Consider the following 15,906-nt stretch of genomic DNA (forward strand, 5'->3'; position numbering starts at 1 on the left):
GCTTTTGTTCTTATTAATGGATAAATAATAAGTTAGAGTAGTAGTCACATGAACTTTAGGCACGTTTAGTTTTAGATGTTCATCACTGTTCCTTATGACTCTTTCCGTGGGAGGTAAAAGAAAATCTTTGTAAATTTAAAACACCAGTCGTTATGATAGAAGTCGGCATTTTTTCGATTAAGAATTCCAAAAATGTGTGTCTTATGTATGTTACATGTACACAGATAGATAGAGCTATACATAATACGAGTATGTACGAAAATACATTATGTGTGTGGTCTACACATTGTCATACAATCTATGCATGTTTCATATCTATCAGTAAAATCTGCGAATATCTTTAAAATGCTATACATGTCCAAATTACGAATTCAGGAATAAAATATAATTGTATAATGAACATATCCGGGTGGTCTTGTATTGCGTGAGGGAGATGCTATCAGATTATCAGACATTCAAATAATATGACAAACAGTAGCCATTTTAATTCACCTACAATCATCGAAGGATTATATAACGTCAAGACCATGCTATCGGTCTTCCATTAAATTATATTTTATACTAGAAATAAATCATAGTTCAAAAGGTTTAATATAAAGTGAATAACGAGTACGTTTACTTCAAAAATCCGTACTTTACAATGGTCCAACAATTCATTAAAAATTTAATTCTGCTTTCCTTGATCTCAGGTTCCCCTTCATCTTTTATATAAAATTCTCGTGTCACAATGTTTGCTCCCGTACTTTGACAAAACAAAAATGTTTTACAAGAAACATTTTTGTTTGATATTAAAAAAAACGGTATTATTTGGTATCTGCCTACTTCTATAAAAAAAGGCGTAACTGTATGTATTAATAAATAACTTTAAATTTTCTCCATAACTCTGAAAGTCTACACTGTTCAGTAAACAACACAAACACGTCGTCAGTTTGTCCACGCGATGTCCAAACAAAGCGGCATGTCGTCAGCTCTTGCTCAACTTACATAAACATTGTCACTGTAAGGATCCGCTAGTTCATGTTGAAAGTACTGCTAAAGGTTACTGGATACTAAATACACTTATATTGATTTGCAAATATTGAAGAGATGTAGGTGTGTCTTTATGTGAGGACTTTATGATTGCTTTTAATTAGATTGTGTAAACTCTGATAGGTTAAAAACATTTACTTTTTGTGAAAGAAACATATATCTAAATATTGCTTGTCTTAATCTATCCATTATTATTGCTATACCTATTCATTTATGGTCTATTCATAACTAAGTTTATTTTTTCAACATTTTACAATCTCAATCAATAAAATAATTTTAAAGACAACTCTCGCACGAGACCCGTAACTACTATTTGTAGATCGCACAAATAATTTCAATTTCAAATATCACCTATTATGGCTGTTAATATGAGGAATCGGGATCTTAAAATATCTCAAATATAGCTGAAATCGTTCAGGTCTAAAGACATTTGAAGTCCATTCTAAGCTTATAAAAGACAACCTTCTGAATTCTCATAGCCTTAGTCAATCGGCGCCAAAATTCTATCCACATTTCAAAACATCAACAAAATCTTCCATCTACAAAAGGCAGCTCAAAATCGCAAAACAAACTATTAAACCTAGTTACAAATACAACGACTGCTGTATTAGTACTAAAAATAGACTTCAAGCGCCTTTTAATGAAAAAAACAGACACACACACTCATTTCTGATACACCAACATGACATTTATGGCTACGCTAATAGCGTTCCAATTCCTTTGACGACTGTCCTATGATTCATTCTCATCGATTCCTTGTTTGGTCAAATCGAATGGACGCCTCTTAGAAAACGACTAGCGACCTTATAACAACCAATATCACTTGACCTTTCAACACCTGCACCATCTATGTCTCCACCGGTCATTTTATTCTGGTGGTTATACTACCAAATTTAGGAAGACCTCCAATTAGAAATGAAAAGTTAGAGGCGAGAGGTCTGTACAAGTTGGTAGGACTAGTACTCCATATTAAGGGATGCAAGGTTTACTAAACGAAGGTATATCGAGGTCATTGGTATTGATTGGGACTATCAAGGCATTCTCACGGTATCAGCGAATCTTTATTTGGAATTTCTAATAAACGAGTATAAGACGGTTCAAGATACACTAGTCTTTATACAAGAGATGTAGTGGCTGGTGTAAGCTGAGCTACATTGGTCCAATGCTCTTTATTGTCCGCTTACATTGTAAGCGATCAAAGATCACGAGTATTTAAACCTATTGAACTTATCGATATGTGCTGGAGGCAATACCATAGTAGAATCTTATCGACAGTGACCTTCGTGTGCTCAGGGTCATATGACTGTCCAAAATATGAGTTTTGGAGAGTCATTGTGACATTCATGACGTGTCATTCGTGTGTAGTTTGAACTATGTAAAAACCAGCTATTCTGGGTAGTTTTGCTCGCGTACAAAGTTTCATTCCCTGTTTCAACCGTTAAGGGATTGATTTAGACTATGTGTGTATGTGTTTTGATGGTCTCCTGCTATCTCCATGTTCAGTTTCATAAAAATCGTTTAATATACACTTTTCTTTCTATTCTAATAAAACATAAGACATTTGGGAACCCACCAGCCAATTTCAAAGAATTTTCTGCGTCAATAAGACATAACATATAACTAATCTTTTCTCTTTTTCTTCCAGATCCTCCGCTCTCACGTCATGGTCCGCGTCGGAGGAGGCTGGGACACCCTCGCCCACTACCTCGACAAACACGACCCTTGCCGCTGCAGAGCCCAGCATCGCTCATCTCTCTCCGCCCGCCTGGCCCGTCCCAAACACGACCTGGCCGGAGCCACCGTCACATACGAAAGGACCCCAGAACCAACTGGACCTTCAGGACCCACTTCTCTACCCTACAAGCCAGAGCCAAAGACCTACGAACCCATGTCATTGCAGTACAATCCCAAGATTTATAACGAGGAACCGAAATCTGGTCATTATCAGTCAAACCACAGATTAGATGCTCCTACCAGCCTCCCTTACCTGGGTGATTTGGACAGAGCCGTATCTCCGAATAGGAAGCACTTGGCTCCAAGAGCTAACAGTCCTAAGAGGAAGTCTACCTCTCCTGAACGAAGAACTAAGATTGTTGTCTCCAACCATTTGGTGCCTACTCCTCATGGTATGAGGAATAAGTCTCCCAGGCCTGTGTCGCCGGCTCCAGCAGCTGAAAGCGCCTCTGATAATGGGTCTGAGGTCTCTGATGAAGGGTACAGGAGTCTAGGCGTGGTGGCAGGGTCCACACAAGGGTCTCCTTCAACGAAAACGACGAACAGATACTCGTTGCACAGCCAGAATTCAATTGAAGATGCAGAATTTAATGGTGAGTGTTATTTTTTGTATTTTTTTTCTTTACCAAGTGATCAAGTCGTTAAATGATGTAACACATTTAGCTTTCTAGAAATGTTAAAAAAATCGCATATTTGAAAGTCTGCACGATTATCACATATTGCCAATAAAAGCGACTAAAACAATATACTTACCTCTATTTAACTTTCAGTTGGAACAATATGGAATTTAAAGCGGATTTATGATAGGAACTGGAAAATAGCAATTTATAAAATAGATTATTTTCTATATTTTGCACACCCCAAGGTTGAAAAACCACCTGCACTAAGAAACATCAAAATTATCGTTTTTTTCCAAAACTGCACTTGTCATCTAAATACATAAGTTTATATACTGTGTATGTACATTGTACGTTGCATCAGATAATATCCGTTCACCGTAGTTTCGACACGTGTGCAAATAATTACACGTGCATTATGTACTTACTACTATTTACATATGCATTGAAGGTTATGTGTGTTGGACAATTTTTAACATTTTACATCTACCGTTTTGTCGCGAAACTTCGGTAATATTTAACTGTTTTCGATCGGTATAATATTTTAAGTATGCCTTTTAAGACAACAAAAAGGTCAAGTGCGAGACGGATGTACATGAAGCGTACCAGTCCAAAGTAATAATATTTATTATAAGTCTTAGGCCTGAGATGAAAAGAGCAAGTGCAATTTGGGTCTCAAATATAAGGACAGAATGCTTTCCTATAGCAGTAAAACATAGACATTTTAACCCTATCTAAAATATACTATGACAAAATTACTTTACGTACTTAATTGTGCAACGATTCAAAATTTGAAATACTAGATTTAAGGTAAAATTAATTTTATTTTTATGATGAAAAACAAGATAACAATTGAGGTACCGATAGCTAATAGTATGATGTTCAGTATTATAATATGAATGTGTGAGTGTATGCTTGTGTAAAGCAACAAGGATCATTATTCGCGTTATTGAAATGTACTGTAGAACAGATGTGCAACCTGAACGAATTCTTTTTTGTTTGTTGTCTTTGGTCTAAGTTAAGAAAGACTTGCTACTGTAATTGTAACTTACAGAAATCTATAGAAACTGAATCTTGCGTAATATTGTTTTAGCGACAACTTTTAATAATATAGCTCCTGTTATGCCCGATGGTGTAAGTGAAGGTGTGAAATACACCCTTATTTTGCCATGAACAAAGTCCCATGTAATTAGGGGCGAGCTTGTTGCCAACCTCTAAAACCAAAAGTCGCTCCAGCAAGCTTTTTATGGGTTTACAATATTTAAAATATTCTCTAAAAATAATGACAGATTATTTAATTTATAAACTTAAGCGATCGCTACCTCTTATGCATTGTGTTCTTTATACAATAGTTTTCGCAAGCCACCGCGCAGCACCGTTAAATTGCTCTGTCTGTGTGTCCACATCTCATGAATAACTGTTACCGTTTTAGTAATATTGTTTTCAATAATAACATATTTCTGTTTTAACATAGTCTAGGGAGCTCGGGAGGTCGTTAGTTCGATTCCCACGCCGAACAATTATTTGTGCTAACCACAAACAGTTGTTTCGGGTCTGGTTGTACTTTGTGTTCGTTGTTTGTTTGTTTGTAAAAGTCCCCAAGACACGAGTAATTCTTAGTACGGAAGTTGTCTTTAAAAATAAAGTCCACGTAAGCAATAAATCCATTTACAACTAGCAACTACCGTGCTATAAATATACTATTATATCAGGAATGTTCTAAGTAATGTCAACTACTTATGCAACTGTTATTAAACATAAGATAACACGGGATCAAGTTCTCCATATAAGATTATGAGTAGACCTTAAAGAATTTATAAACAACGTATTAATGTCATATCAATGGCAGCTGGTGTTGGTTGGCTTTGTTATTTTCAACATACTATGGTGAGGTTTAAACCTTTCCTCATTACGGAAGGTGACCCTTGCCCAGCAGTAGGACGGTTATTGGTTAAGTTTTTCACTTAATAGTTACTTTTTAAGCCGAGTGAGTAAAGAAGTGCAGTGGGACTTTAATTAATGAGTTAAAACTATTTATTTATGTATTGGTTAGACTTTTGTTTTACTATTTTTGATGTTTAAAGAAATAAATACGAGATAGGCCTTTGTCCCAGCAGTAGGATAGGCTAAAAAAAAACAAAAAAAGCCGTCTGAGCGTTTATGAGCCTGTATAGCTAAAAGTTAAGCGTAGTTCTCACGGCCGAATTGCATAATCAATATAATTGAGTTGAACGCCTTAGCGTCCGAAATAACGGGTTTAAATATATATAGTGTTTTTCAAAGAATTTTAATAGAAATATAGTAAAAATTATTTAGCGTTACTTGCCAGCTGTTCTCATTGGCCCTACCTTCCGAACTGGCGGTAAATTCACTCTCTGTATCATTGACTATCATAAGTGTCAGCATTTGACCGAAATAAAAATGATTTGATTTTGATATCATAGTTAGTCGAGCCAGCGAGTATTATTAAGATATTGTTTAATTTATCTTTAAAACGTAATTTCTAAACGCAATCATTAGAAAGATAAGTATCGTCCTTGTTTTATCAATGCTGTTTGTTTATTAGATTGATAAAACTAATTGAAAATACTTGTACATTTAAAATCTTCTGATTAAACTGAAAGATTAACTGTGTAAGTAATAATTACAAAGGAAGGTTTTATTTTTTTAAAGACAACTCTTGCACTAAGAATTGATCTTGTGTCGCGGGGACTTTCACAAACATACAAACAACGGACACAAAGTACAAACAGACTCGAAACAATTTTATATTTTGTGGATCGCATAAGTAAAAGATCCGTGTAGTAATCGAGCCCACGACCTCCCGACGTAATGGTAGCGGCGTGGTGACCCTAAACCCATCTGCGCCTCGGAGGTTTCGATGCATAATTTGTTAAGGTTTTACTTAAAAGTAACCATTCTCTCTTATTGTATGGTTACTGGTCAACCTAGTGTCAAAGTTGTTCAAGCCGCCCGAAAGGCCTTCGACGTGGCTTAACGACAATTTCTTAATTAGTTGACAACAACCGGGACCGACTTTTTACGTGCCCTCCGAAGCACGGAGACCCCCAGTCCAAATACCACTATGCGGTCACTCATGTATAGAATGACCGCGCCATGGTTTGCTTAACACACAGATCTTTGACTGCCTCTGTGGCGCGGTCGGTAGTATATGCGACTGCGGTGCGAGAGGTCTCGGGTTCGAATCCTGGGTCGGGCCAAAAAGTCTTTTCTGAGATTTTCTGTTAAGAATTTCTTAGAGATTGCCCGGAGTTAGGAAGTTGAGGTCAAAGACCTCCGTGCCTCGGAGGGCACGTAAAGCCGTCGGTCCTGCGCCTGACCTCTCACTGGTCGTGTCGGTTATCCGTCCCACCAAACTATGAGAGTGATGGAATAGAGAGTGTACCTGTGTATTGTGCACACGCTTGAACACTATAAACAAAGTCCTGCACAGACTTCACAGTTTCAATGAAACTGACCATCGTAGCCGTATATCGGCTAGGAGGACATTAACCCACAGATCGTTTACCGATCGGTGAGCGCAATTACTGGCTATGGGCCATTTAAACCGGGTGAATAAAGAAGTTACTAGTACTTATGTATTATCATCAGGATATGATTCAAGAACTTTTCACCAATAACCTCGAACGATGTTTATCAATGATGACTAATAATGATTACAATCAAATACTTAATCAATTGACGTAACAATTTCAATATTAATGATGATACGTGCAATATGTACGTCATTGTCACCGTGTATTTGGATGCCCAAGGACCCATTGTGTGTAGTGATGTTGATGACCTGACTGGCTTGACCAAATAGTGACCAGCGTTTTTATGGGTGAAATTTTGGAAAACAAATAGGAATGATAATTTAATTTTTCAGAGTAATCTAGAGTACATTTCTAGATATCAAAGATAAGCTTTAGATTTTTTTAAATATACTTACTTACTTTTCATAAAACAGTAGTTATTTTTGAACTTAGTCAAAATATTTTCATTTTAATATTTTAACATGACTTAAAAAGATCTCACCAATAATTTTTGAATAATTAAACATAATAATATCTTGTAATTGTAATCACTATGGACAGTTAACTTCAGTAAAACGTTACTTTGAAGATTAACCTGCTCTACCACTCAACAGAAAATGATTAATAAAAAAAACAAACACAGTGTTTATTCACGATATTACGAAATTAAAATAACATAGTTAGGCAGAGCCAACTGTCACAATTTAAACATAATAATTTCAAACTTAATTCCCATCACTAATTCTATCACGAGGGTACACGGCAGTGCGCTCGCCAAGTAATTAATTATGTATCTTACATTCTAACTGATATAATTGTGATGTTAACTGACGGTTAACTGGCAGTCACGAAGCACACACGTGCATGACACGTGAGGCAAGACGTGATGAAAATGTTCCTTTAAGGGTAAACTAGTTTTTGATCGTGACTTCGTCCGAATGAGATGATTTTCCGGGGTAAAAGTGTAATATATGTTAGATTAGGTTGTTAACTAATAGTGTACTGGATTTCATCAAAATCCGTTTGATAATTTTGACGTGTAAGAGTTGTAAACATACATATGTATATTGTTTATCCATCTTAACAAACTCTCGCATTTATAATAATGGCTAGTTTGCAACTTCGTACGCCTTAAAAGATTTCCCACAAAAAGTATCTCATGTGTTAATTTAGTCTTTATACTATCTGTGTACCAGACTTCATCAAATTCCATTTGGTAGGTTTAACGTGAAAGAGTAACAAATTAGCGGGATTCGAAGTATTTGAGAGTTATAATAGACAACATAATCATTAGACCCGAGGTCCCTTATTCACTACTTCTTAACAAAATTAAAGTTAGTCGTTTTTATTTAGCAAAAAGCTTCTTTCAAAAAGGTCTCTCACTAGATTACAAAACACCGGATAAACCACCTTTGAAATACCTCCGCAGTATAATCACAGAGGCTTGCGGAAAAGGGAAGTAAACGCCGTGCTCAAGCCATGCCCTTACACGGCATCACTCAATGTACTTACTTATTACCTTAACTCTAGTTATTACTCCCAAATATGGCAATTGTTACTTAGTTTTTGTACTACAACTATTAATATGAAGGATTAGAACCTTGTTTGCGTAACCTTAAGTGAATGTGGTTTCATTGACTAGGAATGAATTGGCACGATTACATTGCGTGATTTGTTGTAGAGCTTGTACAAAATACGAATTGAAAACGACGATGAATGCGAAAGGATTTTCTAAATTGGCAATCATTTAAAACGCGATACGTTGCTATATTTTTTGTGGGTAGGCGTTTTGTTACTTCAGTTTTGGCAAAAATTGATTGGGTTTCGTTTAAAATGTATAATTAAGAAAAGAAGTGGCTTTACTTTGCGGCTATTACTTTAAGTATTGCAAGCTTTAGTTTGAACGATTTGGTATTTATAACGATGTTGTTTGATTTTGCTCGTAGTTTTTGTATAACACTCTATAAAGAGTGTGAGCCATCTATACTAATATTATAAAGCTGAAGAGTTTGTTTGTTTGTTTGTTTGTTTGTTTGAACGCACTAATCTCAGGAACTGCTGGTCCGATTTGAAAAATTCTTTCACTGTTAGATAGCCCATTTATCGAGGAAGGCAATAGGCTATATATCATCACGCTACGACCATTAGGAGCGGAGTAGTAACGAAAAATGTTACAAAAACGGGGAAAATTCCCATTCTCTCTTACGTGACGCAAGCGAAGTTGCGCGGGTCAGCTAGTAAGACATAAATAAGAGTGGAAACAGCTATTCTAAATATATGTTCTCCTTTTTCCAGAGCGTCTCGATCACGACGACGGCTGCCACATGGACAAGCCAGAACGAGTGGACGACTACGTGAGCCTCAACACCGGCCTCCGCAAGACTGACTTCTCCGACACCTTCTACGGCGGAAGAAAGACCAGCTCCATTGACGAGAAGTCAGTCAGAGGCAGTCCCGACCGCGTAGTCGTCAACGAATGCAACGATTCTCCCAGCAAGAGTCTTAGACCAACGAGGGAAGCTTCAGAGTCTCCCACAAAGACTATTAGAAGCCGACAAGCTAGCCGAATCCCTCACTCTCCAGTCAGGAATAGGACTCCAAGCCGAGGGAACACACCGAGCCCTAAGCACTCCGCTACTCCAGTCCAGACCTCTCCGAAGTTAACTCCTAAGCTGCCACCTACTGCCAGGAACACTTGGGGAGGAAGAACTGCTCCAAATCAGGCTAAAGCTAAAGCCAGGCCTACGATCGGAGCTGATACCTTCGAGAATCCCAACAAATCTCCCAAAATGAAGCCTAAAGCTCCTCAGACTGAGGCTTTCAAGAGAAATTCTCCTCTAAGAGCAAGTAGTGCTACTCTTAGATCCCCACCGAATAACAAGGCTCTGAGCCCTTTACTAGAACAGATCTTAAGGTCAGCGGAGACTGCGAAAGACGATATGGCGGTTCTGGAGAAGATGAAGGAGATTATTAGGACTTATTCAAAGGGAGACGACTCTTTATCTAGAACTAGCTCAAAGGACTCAGACTACGCTGACTTTACATCAGCCTGGGTTATGTCTGATGGAAAATTAGAAAGATCTACCAGCACAAGACAGCTGGCTGCTCCTAGGAAAGACCAAAGGAATGGTTCATCCAGAATACCGGCGCCAGTGTCCATTGGCTGCAGAAGGTCCACATCCACGTCACAGTTCCAATGACAGGAGTCTGAAGGTAGCGTGGTTACCAGTGATAATTGAACTATCAATTTTAGTGATTAGTTTCTGAGGACAGGTCAAATTAAATTGGTGGTTTAGTGAAAGGATTGTAGCCTAAATGGCACGGTGTGATATAGAAAATGTGTAAGGAATGTGTTTCACTGAAATTGTGTTAGCAAAGTTAGAATTTTATACGAGAAGATATTGACAGGTCTTTTGCAACCAGTAATTGGAATTACTGTGGTCTTTTCGGAGACATTGCAAAGACTGGCATTACACGGCTTTGACACAAATATCAATGTAAAAGCAGGCGAATTACGTGGAGCAAACTATGGAGCTGAATTTTTTAGGCTCTGTGTTTGTTTAGTGTAGAATAAACTCTATGCTTGTTGGCTTAAAGTTCATTTTACAACAGTTTTAAGTTTTGCTCCGCGTAACTGCTAGTTGCACCTTGTTAGCAAAAATGGTGTGACTCACCTTAAAATGACGATTATAAGATTTAACATAATTTTAGTACTAATGATCGATTAGAAAATTCGTACTAACCAATTTAACAATATTTTTGGTTTATTACCGAAAACTGTTTATTCCCGGATTCTCTTGTTTGCTTCAAGTCAACGTTTAATGTGCTGTTGGAATAAGTACCTATTGAAAATGGTATCTGAAATTTTGGAATAAAAACAGTATTTTATTCCAAAAAAATATTCACGTTTTAAAGGATGTAATGGCACAATAAAAGTTGATTTATTTATGGTGCTAAGCAATGAAAATATAAGCTTCTGTTGTTTAGTTATTGTTAATTTAATTATTTGGCTAAATGCTAGAGAAAGCGTTTTTACAATTTATAGTCATAAGTTAATTAAGATACAACTTGGCTTCTCAATGTAGCTTTAGTTGTCACGTTGCACCAAAGTTTACGAATTCGAAGTTTTTTTTTGCAAAAATAATTATATTATAAAAGGTTTTTTTTTCAAATGTTAGTGAACTTTGGCGCAAACATCTTTTATTTTAAAGACTCTAATCGAATTCAAATATCTTTATTAGAAGTAACTTGAAATAATTATGTTACTCTTAATAATTATTTGACTAGTACTCGCGTACTTTATTTTTGAGATGACAAGTTTAATTAAGTTTATTTTTAAGTTCTAGTTTTATTTTTTTATATATTTCCCGGTAACTTTACTAATGAATAAAATTATAATTATCAAATTATTGGGCATTTGAAAAAATATGCATTTAGATTTATCATTCCATACGAATATGAAAAAGCCGGGATTTTGGCAATTTTTATTTTAAAAGTAATCTCATTTTTGTAGGTTGTGAAGGGTAGAGCTTATAAAAATCTGTAGTGTTTTAAATGAAAAATTGAAATAGAATACACGTAGATTTTTGTTAGAAAAGCTATGGTAATATGGCATAAAAATATGAGAAAAAAACAACACGACAATTCATCCATTTTCATACCTCGTTCTAGTATATCAGAAAAGATATATTTTTGCACACACTTTACGAAAATTAATTAATTATGAAGATCATTAGATGTCATTAGCTGCCATAAAGCCGTCCGTAACAAAATGTAGCAAAGACATAGCTGTAGATTGGCATCGGTGAAGTCAGTTTAGCCACTAAATTATAAATCAATCTGAAATCTCTGTGATTGTAAATAATAGAGTGGCTTAATTGTACTTTTGCTAATAAATTATTACTTCTATCATTCTTATGGATAATTTAATAATAATTAAATTAATGATTGAAGTAATTATAAGTAACGATAGCGTTCTTAATCTTAATGTAGGTCTAATCGGACCTTAATTTTAAGATGTCACAAATACTTCTATGTTATAATTCTATGTCTTAAATAATTATTTGTCTATCTAACATCATTTTGTGGACACTTTTGAATTTTTCACCTACCATTTTATGAAGCTCAGCCCGAAGGCATCTACGTCATCTGTTCACAATCAAGAAAACTACAAAAAAATCGAGAAACAAAAAATTATGATAAAAATAAAAAATGTATTTATTTGTTTGTTTGTAAATGTGAGCAGATGACAAAAAATATGGACGTTCTATTTATAATACCTACTTATTGGAATATACTTAAGCTTTTTATCAAAAAGGATGTCTGTATAACCAGATGAATACTTTTCTGTTAAAACATTGTTACACTAAATTGTTACAAATCATTAGTAAAGCTAGAAATTAGCTTAACAAAATAATTGTAAAAGCTAGATTTTTCTAGCTTTTGTCGTAAAATTCTAGCTTTTTGGATAATCTAGCTTCTGAGTTAGTGTAACAATGTAGGAAGCTAGAGGCTAAGTTAAAATTAATTTGCATGATTTCACTTCGACGTAATGTTACCAGTGACTATGCCATAGATATCTGTTATTATTCACAGAATAAACGATAAGTTTATCTTAAAATTGTTATTTTATTTTACACATTATTCAACCTTACAATATTAGAAAAATACAAAGTGGGTTCGCATATCTGCCAACTGGGTGCCAGGGGATGGTCATCGTAGACGCAGGAGACCTAAACGGAGATGGCGATGGATGACCGGGACGCATTTGAAAAGGAAGGGAAAAAGGTTAAGGAAAAAAAATACAAGAGTTCAGACAAAAAAGTAGTACATTCTAGAGTTCAAAATAGCGTCTACGTACTCCTATGACCGTTGTCACCATTTCTACATAAGTATGGGTTACAATATCTGTCTGGTAGTTAATCCATCATTTCGCATAGACCGTAAAACCTCTACTAAACCTTATGTCTTTCATGTTTTTATTTTTAGAGTTAATAAATCTTACTAGGTTGGGATTTTTTCCAAGATTGATAACTTTATTTGAAAAGTAGGGTAACCTTATATGTAGATTATATAATATCGTAATATCACACTGGGGAAAGGGTGTTCTCTTTGATATTATCACTATATAGAATCAGCATAACATCAGCATCGCCATTAAACTAAATAAAAATAAAACGGCCCCCTTCAAAACCTTTGACACAAACCTGTCAGTTTAATCAATCCACAAAAAATGGTCAATGACAAAATAATTACAAATCTCATGGATAAATAGTGAAACAAAACCGGGAGAATGCTTAATAGTCTCATAGTAGGAAACATATTTGAGACCATATTCTTTCTGTGCATATTGTTTGCTGCTTATGTGTCTATAAGGTCACTGATCAGGATTACTAGGCCTAGAGGAATGTGTGGGTTAGTAGATACCTTATTTTTGTATAGTACTGCATGTTTGATGTGGTGGTATGTATTTATGTAGGTATTAGTTAAAAAGATGATGTTTTTCAAAAAGGCCAGTACTACTTGTAACTAGCAGTCCTGAATAATAAGATGTATACATGTGAATGAAGTAAGGAAAGTTTGTAGAGATCGTAGCAAATGGCGTTATTTGGTCTCTGCATATATCCCTGTAGAGAATGGTGTCACTTTTTGTATACCCCTGTTCAGAAAAAATACGTTTTTGCCAGCTCTTTTCATTAGACCTGCCTTCCGATCCGAACTCGTAGATTTTTTTTTCTTCGTACCATTGACTAGAAACGTATGTAAGCAAGTATGTATATAGGTAGCTTAAAAATAAAATCAAACTATTTGTTCATATAGGTCAAATACTCATGATTTGACTTATATGAACAAATAGTTTGATTTTATTTTTAAGCTACCCATATACATACTTGCTTACGAGCGCCTGCAATAAATGTCATACACAAACACATAAGTTACTGCTAAGTTAAAATATTAATGAAATTAATATTCCTAACAATAATTATATTTTATTACAGCGGTCCTAACAGTTAAACAACGGGATTCCGCAATAAATATAAAGAAAATGTACGAAGAAAAGCAATAATAATGAAAGAAACAATGAATCTTTCTCAATTACAGAGACTTGTATATTATTTTGCTCATTGACATAAACAGTCTTATAGTTTACAAAAATATCATGTACTTACCTGGTAAAATATAACTTTACCCTTTAAGATAATCTTTTATTTCTCGGCCAGTGGTCTTAGCATAAAAAAAAGCTTGGGTTTTCTAAAGTATTGCAACCATTTCTTTAGTGCATTAAAAGATGAGGCAAGGATACTGTTATTACTCACAGAAAAAATATTATTACATTTTTAAATCTATCCGTTATCTTGATTAAGGTCTATTATGTGGTCTTTTAATCAAAATGTAATGTGCTTAAGGCTTGTGTCAATGAAATTGAAAGACCTCTGAAATACCAACCTCTTTACGTCTCCTTAAGCATATGAAACTCTTTGGAAGATCGACTTGAAAAACAAATCTTCTGTCACGATCTGTCAAACTACAAAAACAACTATCAAAAGATGCCGTGACTATAAAATAATAAAATTGGAAATCTAATGGAGCAAGAATCTTCACAAAACAGGAAGGATGCTTCGTATGCTAATTGTTAGTCATTTCTGGGAGACGCTGTTTTTTCTACTCATTCTGTTCGCTGCTTACATGTCTCTTAGAGGGCTTATTAGGATCACTAGGCCTAGGGCTTGCTGGTGAGTAGCTAATCTTATTATCTTCCTTCCCTATCATTTTAGAATAAGCTACTTGTAGTACGGAAACCTGAAGAGTTTCTTTCAACGCAACTTCTATCAGTCAGATTTGACAATTTCTAGGTATGTCATATTGTCAGACGTAGGTAGTAGGAATGTTGTTACTGTTGTTAGCCATAATGAAGACTATCGGGAGCGGAATAAGCACGAAAGAACCAGCAGGGCTCAGCCAGTCTAATATAGTTTTTACGAGTAAAATACATTCGTGCAGTTGCTAAGATATCTACTTAGTACTACTGCTTCAACTATTGAGGGTATTCCTGTATATGCCATTATTAGTTATTGAATTATTTCTTTTATTTTATTACAGCAATGCGTCCTGATTGGTGTTTGCGAAATAAATGTGAGATTATTAAGGTAAGAAAAAAAATTTTGCTGGTAGGAAATGTGAATGGAGAGTCAGTTTTGAACAATTTTAGGTACCAAAATGCCTTTGTAAATTCTAGTTTATGTTTTTTTATTGTTGCTTACAAGTTTTTCTAATTATGGAGTTAAATAGGAGAGTTCTAAAGAATATGATGTTTTTCAGGCAGCAAAATGAAATACGAAAGCGGTTTTCTGGGACTAATAGTATACTTCGTGCTGGTCTTTGTGTGTTAGTATAATTTATAAAATGAACTTTTTATCAAAAATATTTAGGGTAACTGGCTCTATACTAGCCCCCAGTTTCTGAGGTGCATTTAACGGTAGTTTATCTTTTCAATAGAGTAAGCTCATATAAAAATGACTGTCTGAATAGATAAACTATCGCCAAATGTGCCCCAGAAACCAAGCAATTTTAATTCTTGTGTTATTGCTAGGAGTTATAACTGCTGTCTAGCTTGTGTTTTTATACTTTTAAAGTCGATTTTAACTGCAATTTTCATGTTAAGATATTTTTATGTTTTTCAGTCATCGTAATATACAGAGCCTTTGCTAAAGCATCGTCCATCAAGAGAGCGCAACAGATCCAACGGCAGCTGGGACTCAATGAATCCAGCGACATCGACCTAAATGAAAGATGGCCACAAAAATCTTTCAAAGTGCAATATACGCCTGGAGAAACATATCCTCAGTATATTACTTGACATAAGATGAAACTTTCATCAAATTAAGATGAGATTCTCGTACTATCTGTTCACTGTCTGTCTGATTTATTTAAAAAATACCATTAATATTCATTGTAACTAAAGATCTAATAAAATATGTACCATATAACAT

General features: G+C 35.2%; 1 protein-coding gene across 1 annotated transcript in view; it reads left to right on the forward strand.

The window, feature by feature from the left end:
- pigs (GAS2-like protein pickled eggs) overlaps window positions 1-12,536 on the forward strand; it is a 100,471-nt gene extending 87,935 nt beyond the window's left edge. The window contains exons 4-5 of the mRNA XM_076127318.1: window positions 2,675-3,356; window positions 9,212-12,536. Of these exons, the coding sequence (XP_075983433.1) occupies window positions 2,675-3,356; window positions 9,212-10,116 (1,587 nt within the window). The 3' untranslated portion in view covers window positions 10,117-12,536. The remainder of the gene's footprint in view (window positions 1-2,674; window positions 3,357-9,211) is intronic.
- Window positions 12,537-15,906: the final 3,370 nt, after the last annotated feature.

Source organism: Anticarsia gemmatalis, chromosome 20 (genome assembly GCF_050436995.1).
Source record: "Anticarsia gemmatalis isolate Benzon Research Colony breed Stoneville strain chromosome 20, ilAntGemm2 primary, whole genome shotgun sequence".
Taxonomy (NCBI): Eukaryota; Metazoa; Arthropoda; class Insecta; order Lepidoptera; family Erebidae; genus Anticarsia; species Anticarsia gemmatalis.